The sequence below is a fragment of the Sphaeramia orbicularis genome, chromosome 9, assembly GCF_902148855.1.
Source record: "Sphaeramia orbicularis chromosome 9, fSphaOr1.1, whole genome shotgun sequence".
Taxonomy (NCBI): domain Eukaryota; kingdom Metazoa; phylum Chordata; class Actinopteri; order Kurtiformes; family Apogonidae; genus Sphaeramia; species Sphaeramia orbicularis.
Window position 1 is genome coordinate 6326084 of NC_043965.1, and position 16265 is coordinate 6342348.

The window sequence follows — 16265 nt, forward strand, 5'->3', positions numbered from 1 at the left end:
CCTGTAAAGTTGCTAAAAAACAAACAAACAAACAAACACACAAAGCAAAGTGATCACAATACCTCCTAGTGGAGGTAAAAAACAAAACAAAACAAAACAATATATATAATTTTATTTTTTCATTTGGAAAGATACTCTACAACAGACAACTGAGCATATTTTTATACCATGTCTGAAAAACCAACAATATTAAAGCATGAAATTTAACATACGCACATTCCATATGTTCTCTGTTTAGAAAAAAACTAAACTAAAACAACTGTTCCTAAAGTAAATCTTCCCTTTGTTAAACATAAATTATAACATAAAGATGTCACATTTTCCCCTTTTTTCATTATTCTTATTCCAAAAACCACACGTTTCTCCTCCCCTTCATTCAACCAGTTCAGGTATAACTTGTCATTTCCATTTAAGTTAAATCTGCCCTCAATGAGGTGATATATACAGTCCATTTTGACCACATTTCCATAAATTTATCCTGTTTTACTTTTATTGTAAAAGACAGTTTCTCCATTACATAGATTTCATAGATTGGTTTTTTAACCAGTCTTCATGTTGTGGTGCATCTGGTTATATCCACTTCCCTACCAGAGCTTTTCTCATCCCAATAAGTAGTACTCTCATTAAATATTTGTCTCCTTTAGTTTGAATGTTCAGCGTCATGGCTCCCATATACAGTGTTAAAGCATCAAATGGGATTGTGGTCTTAAATATAGATTCCAAACAATTGTGGATGTTCAACTAGAATGACTTGATTGTTGGACATTCCCAAAATAGCTGGTAGTGATTAGCTACAATTTTTTTTTTTTTTTCAATTACAGCCGTAACTCTCAAATATAGATGCGTATAATGCTTCTTTGAACATAACAAAGAAAATACATTGCTTAAGTTTTAAATGAGCACTATTCTACAGTTGAACCCCTTTAAAAAAAAAACATCTTCTTTTAACTTCTTTTTTTAGCTTTTTGTAACATAATCTGCATCTATCTCTCAACTCATATTTACTTTCAGACACTGTAAATCAATCAATCAATCAATTCTTAATTTACAATATACAAATGTAAAATACACAAACATTATATACAACGCGGAAAAAGGCCGTTAGGTACCTCTCCCAAGCTTTAACTCATATTTGTAGTTGTTTTTTTTTTTTTTCTATTTTCCAGCATGCCAGTGGGATTTCTTTTAAAACAGGCAATTGACAAATGTGATTAAAAACAGCCAGATGGAAACGTACTGGGTGAATGTGTGTGACTCACCCTGTCCTGGTCTTTCCATGGAATACCACGAAGACGAGTGTAAAGCTCCAGATGTTCCCTGGCCGTCAGGTCGTCAAACAGAGCGTCAAACTGTGGACAGTAGCCGATACTCTGCTGCACACGCAACAGGTCCTTCAGGATACTGCACAAAAACGGACACACTCAGGTTACCATCAACTACACTATGTGGACAAAAGTATGTGGACACGTTGAATTCAGGTGTTTCTTTTCTAACAGGGGTCTGGGATACAAAATAATAATGACAAATGTCAGAATATAGTTTTATATTGAGATAAATATCATTGCATTGGTTAGTTTGGTTTAAATTGTTATCTTTGCTTCTAAAATGCTTCAGAGATGGAAAATACTGTCATCACACAGAACGATAATGTAAACTAGATTAAATTAGATTGTGTTTTGGCCATAAGCTTGCTGTATTGACCTCACATCTGTTATTAAAAAGACAGTTTTAGCCATGGACTGGTGTAAGGGGGGCAGGGGGGGTTTCTTCTGGTCTATGTATCCCGCTGCTAAATTATTTTAATCCCCGGTCCAGAGTAAAATTCATTATAGATGTGTCGATCCAGGAATTCTGAGGCATAGTTTATGTTAAAATAACAATTTGGCCAATATCTGATGTGAATACAGATATTAATTGTGATTTATTTCCCCTTTTTATGCCACATAAACATAAATGTTCATCATAAAAATACATTATATGGACATGTTGAATTCAGGTGTTTCTTTTCTAACAGGGGTCTGGGATACAAAATAATAATGACAAATGTCAGAATATAGTTTTATATTGAGATAATTATCATTACCTTGGTTAGTTTGGTTTAAATTGTTATTTTTGTTTCCAAAATGCCTCAGAGATGGTTTTTACTTAATTTCTCTCAACATTGATTTTGTTTTGGTTTCTTTTTTTTATTCATGACTATGATTTTAAATGTTCTACCTCTAAATTTCTAAAATATATTTTGTGTTCTGACTGTAAATTATAATTTTCTACCACAGCTAACCACCTACTTTCTTCACTTTTTCTTGTTTTTATATATTTTTTTTCTTGTTGTTTATATGGACATAAATATTGGGACAGGTCATGGCTACAGCTGTAAGATATCCTGTTCATGATGATTTGAGATATGAAGTGAGATGTGAAGAAAGTAGTTGGTTAGCAGTGGTAGAACATTAATATTTACAGTCAGAACATTTTAGAGGTAGAACATTTAAAATCATAGTCATTGATGAAAAAAAACAAACAAAATTAATGTTGAGAGAAATTTAGTCAAAACCATCTCTGAGGCATTTTGGAAACAAAGATAACAATTTAAACCAAACTAACCAATGCGATGATATTTATCCCAATATAAAACTATATTATAACATTAGTCATTATTGTTTTGTATCCCAGACCCCTGTTAGAAAAGAAACACCTGAATTCAACGTGTCCACATACTTTTGTCCATATACTGTATGTATGCCACGTTGACTAATACCCAGTATTTTTTCCCATGAAGCCTGTATTTGTTTCTGTTACAGCACTGACCTGTTTCCATTGATGAAAGCCTCTCCCCCGGTGGTGCACTCATCTCCCGTCAGCATCTTAAAGGTGGTGGTCTTCCCCGCTCCGTTCACTCCCAGCAGCCCAAAACACTCACCAGGGCGGACCCCCAGACACAGCCGGTCCACCGCCAGGATGCGACCCATCTTCCTGGATTTATAAACCTGACAAATACAGCACAGAAATAAACACAGCAGCCTCTACTGCCTACATTTAGAATACTGTTTACCTACACTGGTCTACAAGGAAAATGCTTCCAGAATAAAAGTAATGAAATTTTACCACATAAGAGTCACTGATAAAGAAAAATCATGTAAAAATTGCTGGTTGGCAAAACTTTCCAAGATACAGCCTTGGGTCAAAATGTGAAATTCAAGAATTAACGAGAGAATGGGTTTGACTCAAAAGGAATATTTGTCTCAGAGCTCCAAGATCTACTTCAAAACACTGTCTGCACATTAGAATACATTCACTTTACAGGTTCTATTTAGTGGAAGATTTATAAAACCATTATATAAATGCACATAAACCAATATATATGTGTAATAACACTTAATCATATACCTTGAAAACATCAGCAAACCGGCACTTTTGTCATTTATTTTCCAGTTAATCTTATTAAAATACGTAACATTTAGCACATTTAATCTCTGAAGCAAATCATTTCTAAAAAATTGTAGACCAGTGTTATTACACAGTCTCATTTTAAAAAAACATTTTTTGGTCGCATTCGACAAAAACATCCACATCATGGACTGCCAAAAATCTCTTAACTAGTTTTAGTCCTGATCATAAATGTCATATATTACTTTATTTTAAGACATTTAACCATCCAAATCTGTCTGTTTTTTGGTCTGATCCAATGCTTCTAGGTTTACAAAGGGAAAAAAATCCAAAGAGAATCAGTTTTTGGGTTTCTGCATCAATGATCAGCACAAACAGAAAGAAAACATGTTTTTTAAGGAAGTTTTATTTTTTGTGCATCTAGAAAAAGTCATGCTAGTAAAAAAATGTATAGCATTTGTATACTCATGAGGAAAATATCAGAAAAATCTACGTTTAAACAGGCATAAATCTCGCTAGTGAGGCACATGAATGAAGCAGGTTACTTTATTTCCTCAAATAAATAATGGGAGTCAAGTACAAACAAACTGGATCTCTAATGGTGTCTGTAATATAACCTGCTAACGGTTGAAAGACACTGTTCACACGAAACCCTAATCCTATTTCATTTAAAACATTCAGTGATATAAAGCTGCTGTTTTCTAAAGTTGTTATTCTACAGGGTGGGGAAGCAAAATTTACAATGAACATTTAGTTGTTTTTTCTCAGCAGGCACTACGTCAATTGTTTTGAAACCAAACATATACTGATGTCATAATCATACCTAACACTATTATCCATACCTTTTCAGAAACTTTTGCCCATATGAGTAATCAGGAAAGCAAACGTCAAAGAGTGTGTGATTTGCTGAATGCACTCGTCACACCAAAGGAGATTTCCAAAATAGTTGGAGTGTCCATAAAGACTGTTTATAATGGAAAGAAGAGAATGACTATGAGCAAAACTATTACGAGAAAGTCTGGAAGTTGAGGAAGCAACAAAAAACGTACCAAAGCTTTTATTAAAGCTCTCAAATCCAAAATCCTAAAGGATCCAACCAAATCCATGAGAAAAATGGCAATTGAACTTGAGGTAGACAACAAGACCGTTAGAAATGCAGTAAAATATGATTTGAAGTTAAAATCTTACACAAGAACACCAAAACACTTGTTGACAACAGCAACAAATCCAACTTTAGCAATTTTTGAGAATCATGTTTATGGCCACCTTCTAGCCCAGATCTAAACCCTCTGGATTCTGCTATTTGGGGCGTTTTAGAACATGCTACCAATAGAACATCACACAGCAATGTCCACTTTCTTAAAGATACTATTAAAGAAAAATGGGAGAAGTTGTCACCCGAATATTTGAGGAACACTTGCACAAGTTTCAGGAAGCGTGTGAAGGCAGTTGTTGAGAAAGAAGGAGGACACATAGAATAAAAACATTTTCTATTATGTCAATTTTCTTGTGGCAAATAAATTCTCATGACTTTCAATAAACTAATTGGTCATACACTGTCTTTCAATCCCTGCCTCAAAATATTGTAAATTTTGCTTCCCCACCCTGTAGATCATTCATCTGATGTGGTACAGTTTGATCTTGGCCACTGCAGGTGTGTGTGTGTATCTGAATATTTCAGTCAAACTGTCATTTGTACAAACTTCAACCCTGCAAAATACTTAATTCAGCTTCTTAATGGCATCAGATAGACACCCATTATTTTCTGCATCATTGATTCAGCAGTAAAGCCCTTGTAGTTTGACAAATGACAGTGGTTATAGAATGATAAATTATCTATTTTGCTTATAAAGTCAGTTCTTGATCCTAATACAACCTTTTGTAAATATTAAACAGAGAAAATCCTAAGAACAGGCCTCTAATAAAAGCCTCTTTCAAATATTGAAGAAGAAAATTGGACATTATTTGAGGAAATACGGTCAAATTTAATATAATGAGAGAAAAACTGCAATAAAACTGCAGCTTTGAGTGATTTCCTAAACGTTAATGAGCAGACGGTTAAACCTTTGTGAGGTTCTCAATCTTCAACATGTCGTTGTCGGCGTCTCCTCGCAGAACCCTACGCCGCTCACAGGCCACGTCTTCATCATCGTCTTCGATGGGCTGACAGCTGACCGGGACCCTCCTGCATCAACACAAACACTTCATGTTCATGTTCCTAACACAGGGTTTTCCTTACTCTTATTATTATTTTAGATCTTAGGCATGAGGGCAGCAATAAACTGAAATATATGTAAACTTCTGGAAGCTGTATGTTTATTCTTTGATGTTTGTGTGTTTTACTGTAACATTAAGGTGGATATAGCATTAGTTTACAAAGATATGTAGCCGCTAAATCATGTGAAATGACCCCATTATAGCCCATTATAGATGGACTGTTCTTTTCCTTCCTTTTCAAATATCTATTTATTTTTATTTAATACACATCTCCTTGTAAGAGTAGAGTTCATTGATATTTGCCATCTTCTTTTTGAAGCTGTACTTCTTGAATAAGGCATTGGCGGTAATGGGTTTCAGTGAGTGTAAATGATTTTCCAGTTGAACTTGTATGCAGGAAGAAAACTTTAGAGTCAGAAGGTAATTTATCCCTTGTTCGCTGGGGGTTTAAAGGAGAATTTTTAAGCTACATTTTGTCTCACCTCTAACCTTCCCCAAGATGCAGATATAAATATGAGTTGAGACTGCATGTCCTATAGATATTGCCAGCTTTCTTTCACCAATAAAATATGGATAATGGGCAAAATAACATGAAAAAAGGAGAAAAAAGTTATTTCAAATCATTTTAAACCCTCTCTTAAAACCAGACAGAACCCAAAGCTTGTGAAAAGCTGGAAAACTCCATTCCCTTATCTGTATTTATTCCAGTATTCTTCTCTTTTATTTGGTAAAGTTTGTGTTCTTCTTGCAATAAAAGTGTCAGAAAATATCTTTTTTTTTTTGCTAATACTTATATATATATATATACTTATATATTACTTATATATTTTCAGGAACAACTTAACTTTCAATATCTGGCCATTAATTATCATTATCATATGTAATAAATGCTTAAAACAGTGTGGTATTGTAAAAAATTAAAAAAGGACTTGCATTTTTAAAAACAATCACATTTATTATAAGAAACAACTGTACATGGGCACAGCAAAATTTTATCAGATTACAGAGATAGAGTTTGAACTATTTTACATGTGCTCAAATATTTTTTTTGTGTCTGGAGCTTTCAGTGCCCATGTCACAGCTTCTTATTTTTTGTTTGTTCTAGGCATTTCCACACCAAAACGCTACTAAAAGTAATAATAATCTTCCATTTCTCTCTCACTGACTGCACTCTGCTGCTCTCTGCTTTGCCCACTTCCACCCCTCCCCCTTAGCCAATGCAGACCGCTACCCTAATGTGTTATATATCGATAGAAATCAATCTCAGCTTTCAGATGCCCTTTGAATTTTGTTAATAGCGTAAAATGTTCAGGAGTTACAGTAATTTGTATGTCTAAAAAAGGTTAAAACAGAACAGATATGAACTGTTAAAGTAATTATGCAGCTAGTGTTGTATGTTTAATTCACTATAATATGAATTAGGATTAACAATAAACGTGACTTAATTGCTTGTAAATATTAAAATGCAGGAAATACATTGAATATTACACAAAATTTGCAGCACAGATGTATTGCATTATGTGTATTTTCTTTTAATTTTGTAGTTTTGATGAAGAATTGACTATCAGTTCTGTCTTAGATGAGATGTTCATTCATTCTGGCTGAAACCTAATGAACCCGACGCCACATCTGAGAAAACCCCTCCACTCACGGCGGTTTCCTGAGGAAGTTGTACTGGCACAGGATGGTGATGAGGAACCCCACAAAGCCTTCGATTGTCATGGCAACGAGTCCCCTGGTCACGATGTCCCACTCGAATGGAGACTTCATTTTGTCAAACTGACCTGCAAGTACACGCGTAGAAATACTTTAACGTCTCAGTTCTCTTTCTATATTTATATGAAAGTGTCGAGTGTGGAGGTTAGAGTGGATGTTTTCCTGATTTTTAATCTCCATCAGGATTTATTAACAGCAGATGACAATAAATAAAAGTAGAACATTTGACTGAAAAAAAGCAACAAAAATAAAATCCCTAATCCAATATGAGTCAAAGTTAAATGGAATTGTGGGTAAAATCATCCTTGTTGTTGTTTCCCAGTGTGAAAGCTTTATGGTTTAGAACAATAAACTGACTTTACAAAACATGAGGCCTTTAATTAAAAATAGTTTTTGATATTACGCAGTCTTTCAGCTTCTATAAATCAAGTTCTCTTCACAAAAGCTGAAATACTTAAACTAACATGAAAAATAAGACAGCCCCAACTATAATTAGTCAATCCCTCGAAATGAAAATAAAAATGACAAACCTTATGCACGAGTAAAACTAAACTCAAATCAAAATTCAAAACTAAAAATAGGACCAATGTCCCTGTATGTCAGTGTTATGTTCTATCTAAAATCAATACCAAGTTGATTTTAGGAGGTTGTCAGGTTCTGCTGCTATGTTAGGCTACGTTCAGACTGCAGGCAAATGTGGCCCAAGTCCGATTTTTTGGCCCTGTATCTGATCTGTTAAAAACAGTTTGAACAGCACTAATCCAATCTAGGCCACTTTCATATGTAGTCCTAAATCCCATACATATCTGATATTTTGCAATGTGACTTCAGTCTGAACAGCCAGGTTGCATTTATCCAACCTTTACATCATTGAAATGCAATAAACATCACAATTCTGCATCCCACACAGAGGAGCGGCAGGAAAACCATATTTACTTCTGTAAATACAGTGCATGTCTGCGTGGTCACGCATTCTTCAGGACCTCTTTTGCACGTACGGGTCACTTCGGGGTCGCATTCAGTTCATATTCAAAACTGACAAAAGTTGCATTTAATGTGTAATATGAATGAGCACACAAAAAATCGGATTTCACTGAAAAATCCGAATTGTGCATTAAAACCTGCTGTCTGAGCGTAGTGTTAGTCCTGTGGCCTTTGTGCAGGAGATGAATGTCCCAATAGAAGTGGGTGGAAAAGTCCATATATAAGATAAGGTAAGGTAAGGTAAGGTAAGGTAAGGTAAGGTAAGGTAAGGTAAGGTAAGATAAGATAAGATAAGATAAGATAAGATAAGATAAGATAAGATAAGATAAGGTAAGGTAAGGTAAGGTAAGGTAAGGTAAGGTAAGGTAAGGTAAGATAAGGTAAGGTAAGGTAAGGTAAGGTAAGGTAAGGTAAGGTAAGGTAAGGTAAGGTAAGATAAGATAAGGTAAGATAAGGTAAGGTAAGGTAAGGTAAGGTAAGGTAAGGTAAGGTAAGGTAAGGTAAGGTAAGGTAAGGTAAGGTAAGGTAAGATAAGATAAGATAAGATAAGATAAGATAAGATAAGATAAGATAAGGTAAGGTAAGGTAAGGTAAGGTAAGGTAAGATAAGATAAGATAAGATAAGATAAGCCTTTATTTGTTCCACAAAGGGAAATTCTAGGTTACAGCAGCGAAGCACAAAAAGCACACAAGAAAAGCACACAAGAGCAGAAAAAGTGCAATAAATTCAATCATTGATCAATACAGCCAGCATGTCCATGTGGGCCCCAGAAGGGTTACAATTGGGTTGCATATAAGGGTCCCATGTGGGTTTGTCCGCAGTTTCCATGGTGACCCCGCATGTGTTTGCCCATATCAGAATCAGAATCAAATCAGAATCAGAATCAGAATCAGAATCAGAATTAGAATTAGAATCTCTTTATTGTCACTGTACCAAGTACAATGAAAGTGAGGTAGAGCTCTCAGGTTCAGTGCAAGAATTTACAGACAGACAACAAATATCACTAAAACAACAACAAATATCATTAAAGGACACAGTTTTTTACATTAAAAAATAAAAAGTATTGCAAACTAAGATATCTGTAAAACATAGAATTTAAGTAGTGCAAATGACATGAAAGATAAATATTGTGGGATAAATAGTGTGAAGAATAAATAATATGATATATTCAGATCTCTGATTCTGATTCGGATCTGGGCAAACACATGTGGGGCCACCATGGAAACTGCAGACAAATCCACTTATATGCAGCCCAAATGTAACCCTTCTGGGGCCCACATGGACATGCTGGTTGGCTAAGAACTATATTAATATCAGTAACCATTTCCATGTTATAATCCATCAAAATATGGACCATTATAAGTGAAGGCAATTTTTTATATTTCAGAAATTTGTCAAAAATTAAAAAATTAAAATTTCTGAAAACTGTGAACAAGCTTTGTAGACATTGTCCCAAACAAGCTACAGATAAAATTTGGAATGAAACTGATCAGTAGTTTTGGAGGATAAGATTGTTGAAATCTAGACACTAGTGACCTTGAGTTTGACACTTCAAGGTCACTCAAGGTCAAAGGTCATGGACCCAAATGAAAGTCCATATATGACTTCCTATCAGTGCTCAGTAGTAACTATACTGATATCTCTGACCATTTACATGTTAAAAACCATCATAATATGATATAATATAGGTAAAAACAAATTTTTAATAATTCAAAAAGTCGTCAAAAATTTTAAAATTTAAATTTCAGAAAACTGTGATCAAACTGAAGGCTACATATTAAAATTTGAAATCAGTCCAACCAGTAGTTTGGTTGGAAAAGATGTTTGAAGAAATTGATAACGAAGAAACTAAATAAAACCAAAAACTCCTGAAAGTTTTGGAGGTACAGTTTGCCGTGGATGCAGGCTGGGGCCGTACCTATCTTGGCGTAGTATTCGTTGATGTATTCGTTGTAGGCCATCTCCATCAGGCCGTGGCCCAGGTTGTAGTTGGGGAAGATGAGGAAACAGGACTTTAAGTAGCTGTTGACTTTCTTCAGATCCTGAAGGAATAAATACAGAGACAGTGAGAGACAAATGTAACTGAATGTCATTAAACCTTGTCTTTAAAAGTCCACCTTTGTCACAGAATCTCATTTTATTCACACCAACAACAGCAATACGGTATAACAGTGTTTTACTGTTAGTGTACTTTTTAATTATTCTGTTTGCTTTTCTACATTAACTGTCATATCAGAGCTGCTCAGCTTTATTTCATTATTTTTAAACAATAGCAATAAAATTCTTATCTTATCTTAGACCTTAGTTTATTTTATTTATTTATTTATTTGACAGGGACAATGCAGTCAAACACAGCTACAACTTTGAAACTGATGTGAAGCATATAGAGTTTATAATAGGGATGTAACGATATGAAAATTTCATATCACGGTTATTGTGACCAAAATTATCACAGTTATCATTATTATCACAATATTGTTGAAATTGTGCTCAAAATGTTCAAAAAGTACTTATATACAACCTGAAATAATTTAACTAAGTTGTATTTTGAAAAATAAATAAATAAATAAAATTAGATAATAGCCATAATGTACTTTCTGTTGGCAGAAACATTAAAATAGTAACATGAAAACAATCAAGTATACAAATGTGCATTAAAGATGTCACCTTATGGCCACTGTTTGATCATTTTCCATATCAAGTTTGAGTTGTTTGTTTCTTTTTCAGAGACAGACAGACAGACAGACAGACAGACAGACAGACAGATACATAGACATCTATCTATCATCTATCTAAACATCTAAATCTAAATTAACCTGCAACTATAAGAAAAAAAAAATAAAATCAAAATGTAACTTCAGTTTTCCATGTGAAGTCCATTGATGGGCCCATTCAACCGCAGCCCTATTGAATATATATAACATTTTTATGTGCATACTTGGGTGTAGATTGTACAGATATTTCCTCCTTGGTTTCACTAAACCTTTAAGACTTCTGGATTTCAAAGAAAATGCATCTGTTTCTGAAATGGCCAGTATATATTAACCCTAAAAGACCTAGGACTATATTTGCAGCAACTTCTAAAAGAAATGTACTATAAATTAAACATTTCCAATGGGATTTATCACCATTTATCATTTTAGCCTCTGTATTTCCCACTGAAAATCTGGTATTTTCCTATATTTAATTTACTGAACCGAAGAAAACATAACCTTTACAGTCAAGTATATCATTAACTGACTATAACAAGCATCCACCATGACATTTCTTAAACTCCATGGGTTTTACTGGTGAATCAATGCTGTAGAAGATGACAGTGTTTCCATGGTAACTACGGAGCCTCTGAACGTCCAAATGGGTCATATCTGATGACCATGAAAAGATGAATAACTGTATTTTATCTCAGTTATTTACATCTTGTTTAGGTCTTCAAGGGTTAAACATTTGTTGCACATTGGCATCATGAAAACACTAACATTATTGGATTGTTACTTCAGTTTTATGATAGGAAAATTAGCTGATTTCGACATAATACACCAATAGTTACTATAGAATCATATGAACGTATCAATGGTAGAAAGAGTTGATACTATGGAAAAATGTACATATCATAAAAAACCGGTGGTTTCTAAACAGCTGCTTTAATGTCTCTTTAATCTATTATTGTATTTTAGTCTATTATTTTGATTTTTATTCTTCTGTACACTGTTTTAATTGTACGATGTTTTATGTTTTAATCTAGTCTTGTATTTTTCTTTCATTTTTAGTTTTTCCCCTGTAAGTTGCTTTGGAAAAAAGCGTCTGCCAAATGCATAAATGCAATGTAATGTAAATGGACACTGTTCTGTTTCTTTTGATCATTTCATTCTTAAAGTTGTGGCGTTCCAGGTTCCATAAACTGACCTTGTCGTGCTCAAAGAGCTGCAGGAGGAACGTGGCCACGGTGGCAGTGATGCCGATGAACAGGTTTATCACGATCAGAAAGACGTATGCCGTACTGGGAACCTCGAACCAGAAGGACGCTGGGTACATGATGGGGGTGATGGACCACCTGGACAGGGATCAGAACATTAACCCTTAGATGCATGAAGCAGGTTGTTTTCTTACAAGAGCTTTGTAGTGAAAAGTTATTATTATTTCATATTCCAGGTAGTCCTCAAAAAACATATTGGCATCATCCCATTTAAATTTTTTTTACGTACCTTCTATAGATTTTATAACATTGTAGTTTTTGTATTATTACCCCAGCCTTCCATCTGTAGGTCCAAATGACCCGCATTCATTTACAATGGAATTACATCTGAACCTTTGATTAACTTGCAGAAAAAACAGCAAAACCAAAGGACTCATTCACTCTTAAAATGGATGTTGACATTGTTCTATTGCTGTTATATATTATTTACTATATATTATTTATACTTGGCTGTTCAAATTTTCCAAATATTTATTATTATTATTATTATTATTATTTTTTGTTTATTTTGAGCATTTATGGAATACATGCAAATTCAAAATTCCAAAATCATTTATCTACACTCAAAAACGAGTGGGATGAAGAAAAACTTCCACTCCCATTGTCATCATCAAATAACTTAATATAATAGCGTTTTAAATACTCACTCCTGTCCTTAGACTTCAAGCCAGAACAATATATAGAAGAAAGAATTAACGACAAAAAATATTGTATTGGTTGATTAATTATTTAAAGAAGGTATATTACATTACATTTTAAAATTGTAAAAAAAAAAGACAAAGAAACATATTTCAAACATAATTTTTTTTTTTTTGGACGAAAATATAATGCAAATGATAATTTTTAACATGACAAAATGACAAAAGTCACATAAAAACACATTGATTTTAACACGGTTCATTTTTAACCCTCTTATGGAAGAGTGGAGGGTCTGGGGACATGTGCATCAAAGGGTTAAAAGAGGATGTTAAAAAGACTGAAACTGGACTGAGTTCATGATAATGTCTTCCATCAGTGGTTGTGAGGCCACAGTCTGTAGCTGCTGGGTTTTCTAGGTCACACATGTGGAAGGGTTTTTTTTTTTTTACTTATTTATCATCACAGACCATAATGAGGCCACAGCAGTGGGTTTTATCCACTGCACTGGCCTTCAACTGCCATTTTCTACAAACACATTTCTGAGGAGATCAAAGCGACGCTTTAACTAATGTCCTCCTCTTTCATGTTTTAGAGCTCAGACTGAGGTTTAATGTGGCACCTTTGGAAATTTATTTTCAATAAAGAAGAAGAAGAAGAAGAAGAGGAGGAGGAGGAGAAGGAGGAGAAGAGGAAGGAGAAGAAGAAGAGGAGGAGAAAGAGGAGAAGAAGAAGAGGAAGGGGAGGAGAAGAGGAAGAAGAAGGAGGAGAAGAAGAAGAGGAGGAGAGAAAGGAGAAGAAGAGGAGGAGGAGGTGGAGAAGAAGGAGGAAAAGAAGAAGAGGAAGGTGAGGAGAGGAGGAGAAGAAGAAGGAGGGGAAGAGGAGGAGGTGGAGAGGAAGAAGTAGGAAAAGAAGAGGAAGGGGAGGAGAAGAGGAAGGAGGGGAAGGAAAAGAAGAAGAGGAAGAAGGAGGAGGAGGAGGAGAAGAAGAAGAAGAGGAGGAGAGGAAGGAGATGAAGAGGAGGAGGTGGAGAAGAAGGAGGAAAAGAAGAAGAGGAAGGTGAGGGGAAGAAGAGGAGGAGAAGGAGGAAAAGAAAGAGGAGAGAAGAAGGGGAAGAGGAGGAGGTAGAGAGGAAGAAGGAGGAAAAGAAGAGGAAGGGGAGGAGGAGAAGAGGAAAAAGGTGAAGGAGGAGAAGAAGAAGAGGAGGAGAAGAAGTCGGAGGAGAAGGAGAAGAGGAAGAAGAAGAGGAAGGAGGAGGAGGAGGAGGAGAAGGAGGAGAAGAAACAGAACAAGAGGAAGAAGAAGAAGAGGAGGAGGAGCAGAAGAAGGAGAAGAAGGAGGAGGAGAGGTAGAGAAGAAGACGGAGGGGAAGAGGAAGAATAAGGAGGAAAAGAAGAAGAGGAGAAGGAGGAGGAGAAGAAGGAGGAGGAGAAGAAGAAGAAGGAGAAGAAGGAGAAGGAGCAGAAGAAAAAGAAGAAGAAGAAGAAAACTAAATGGACACTGACATCCACCATTCCCAGTCCCATGTGTACTTATCGGAGGTCTGAGGTCCAGCTGTTGCTCAGCTGGGTCAGACCACTGCCTCACACAGAAGGTAAAGAACCAGACCTACTGTATGTGACTCACCCATAGAGGAGGAAGAGGGAGAGGACGGCTGGGAAGTTGGTGGGGGAGGTGTATGCCGGCAGGTCGAACACAAACAGAATAATAACACAACATGTGGCAGGAACCAGGTAGTTGAGCTGAGGACAGAGGACAGAGGACAGGAGGACCATCAGACCCTTTGTCCTGGTTTGGCTCTAATTAGGACAAACTGTGTTTTCTAGGACAGTTATCAAACACATACACTGCTTTCACATATGAGCAAGACCAAGACTGTGTCGAGTACTCCAACAAACACCAGATAAACCCCTCGAACTCTTTTTGAAAAACCCAAAAGCTGCAGAAAGTGAGATTTCTGCAGTTTTTAAAGGAACATTTTTTTTCTTCTGCTAATATTATGCTTTCAAACGTGCACGAGTTCATAAATCAGTACTGAAGCAGGCGTCTCCTCCTCACCATGTCCCAGATGTAGTTTGCCAACCAGTAGATGACGGGATCGCAGCCGCTGACAAACTGCAGATGTTTGGCCTTCGTTGATTTTTCTGCAACCAGGAAAACTACGAAGCTGGCGGGTACGAAGGACATGGCCACGATGATGAAGATGGCGATCACCACATCTGTCCCCTGAAGCCTGGAGACACAGAGGAGGAAAGAGTTCATTTTACCGACAAAGAAAGACAGACAGGGTATGTGCAGGTTTGATCAGGCCCAATTTAGGACTTTTGAAGTTATTTAATCCAAGTATTTCTGCTCAAATTTCAGAACATTCATTCACATAAATAACAACAGGCCTCATAGTCCTAGTAAAATACACAAAAAATATGCTAAAATACACTAAATTCCCATAAAAATACACAAAAATATGCTAAAATACATATGAAATATGCTAAAATATGCTCATGTGCACAAAAACACACTAAATATGCTAAAATACAGTGAATTCACATAAAAATACACTAAAATATGCTAAAATATATATGAAGCGTGCTAATATATGCTAATATACACTAAAAAATACACTAAATACACCAAAAATACACTAAACTAGAAGCACTCAGAGAGCGCAGACCTCCGCCAAGGCTGATCAGTGGCCCCCCCGTGGGCCCCCCCACCCCCGATCACCACCAAAATTTAATCATTTCTTCCTTATCCCACTTCCAACAAACCCTGAAAATTTCATCCAAATCTGTCCATAACTTTTTGAGTTATGTTGCACACTAACGGACAGACAAACAAACAAACAAACAAACAAACAGACAAACAAACAAACCCTGGCAAAAACATAACCTCCTTGGCGGAGGTAAATATGCTAATATGTACAAAAACACACTAAATATGCTAAAATGCAGTGAATTCACATAGAAATACACTAAAATATGTCAAAATACACATAAAAATACACTAAAATACACAAAAAATGCTAAGATACATGTAAAGTATGCTAAAACATGCTAATATGCACAAAAACACAATAAATACACAAAAAATATGCTAAAATATACTAAAAAGAGATAACAAAATGCACTAAAATATTAATTGATTGTGAATGATAAACAAAGCTTTTATTAACACTCAAGCTGATGATTTTACACATTCATAGTAACCACAATTTGCAAAAAGAAATTTACAACCAAAAAAAAAAAAATGCTGTAGCAGATGAATTAACTCGTCCAAAACTCTTTTACCCAAGCAGGAGGTCAAGATAAATTGTGTGTCAGCCATTTTTAATTTGGTATGACAACGAAAGCC

The 16265-nt window shown here is 35.4% G+C and overlaps 1 protein-coding gene across 1 annotated transcript in view; it reads right to left on the reverse strand.

The window, feature by feature from the left end:
- Positions 1-16265, reverse strand: part of LOC115425569 (ATP-binding cassette sub-family A member 2-like) — a 116739-nt gene that overhangs the window by 35635 nt on the left and 64839 nt on the right. Inside the window, 8 exon segments of the mRNA XM_030143197.1 lie at positions 1260-1401; positions 2809-2987; positions 5452-5572; positions 7256-7388; positions 10224-10347; positions 12209-12356; positions 14541-14656; positions 14973-15147. Of these exon segments, the coding sequence (XP_029999057.1) occupies positions 1260-1401; positions 2809-2987; positions 5452-5572; positions 7256-7388; positions 10224-10347; positions 12209-12356; positions 14541-14656; positions 14973-15147 (1138 nt within the window).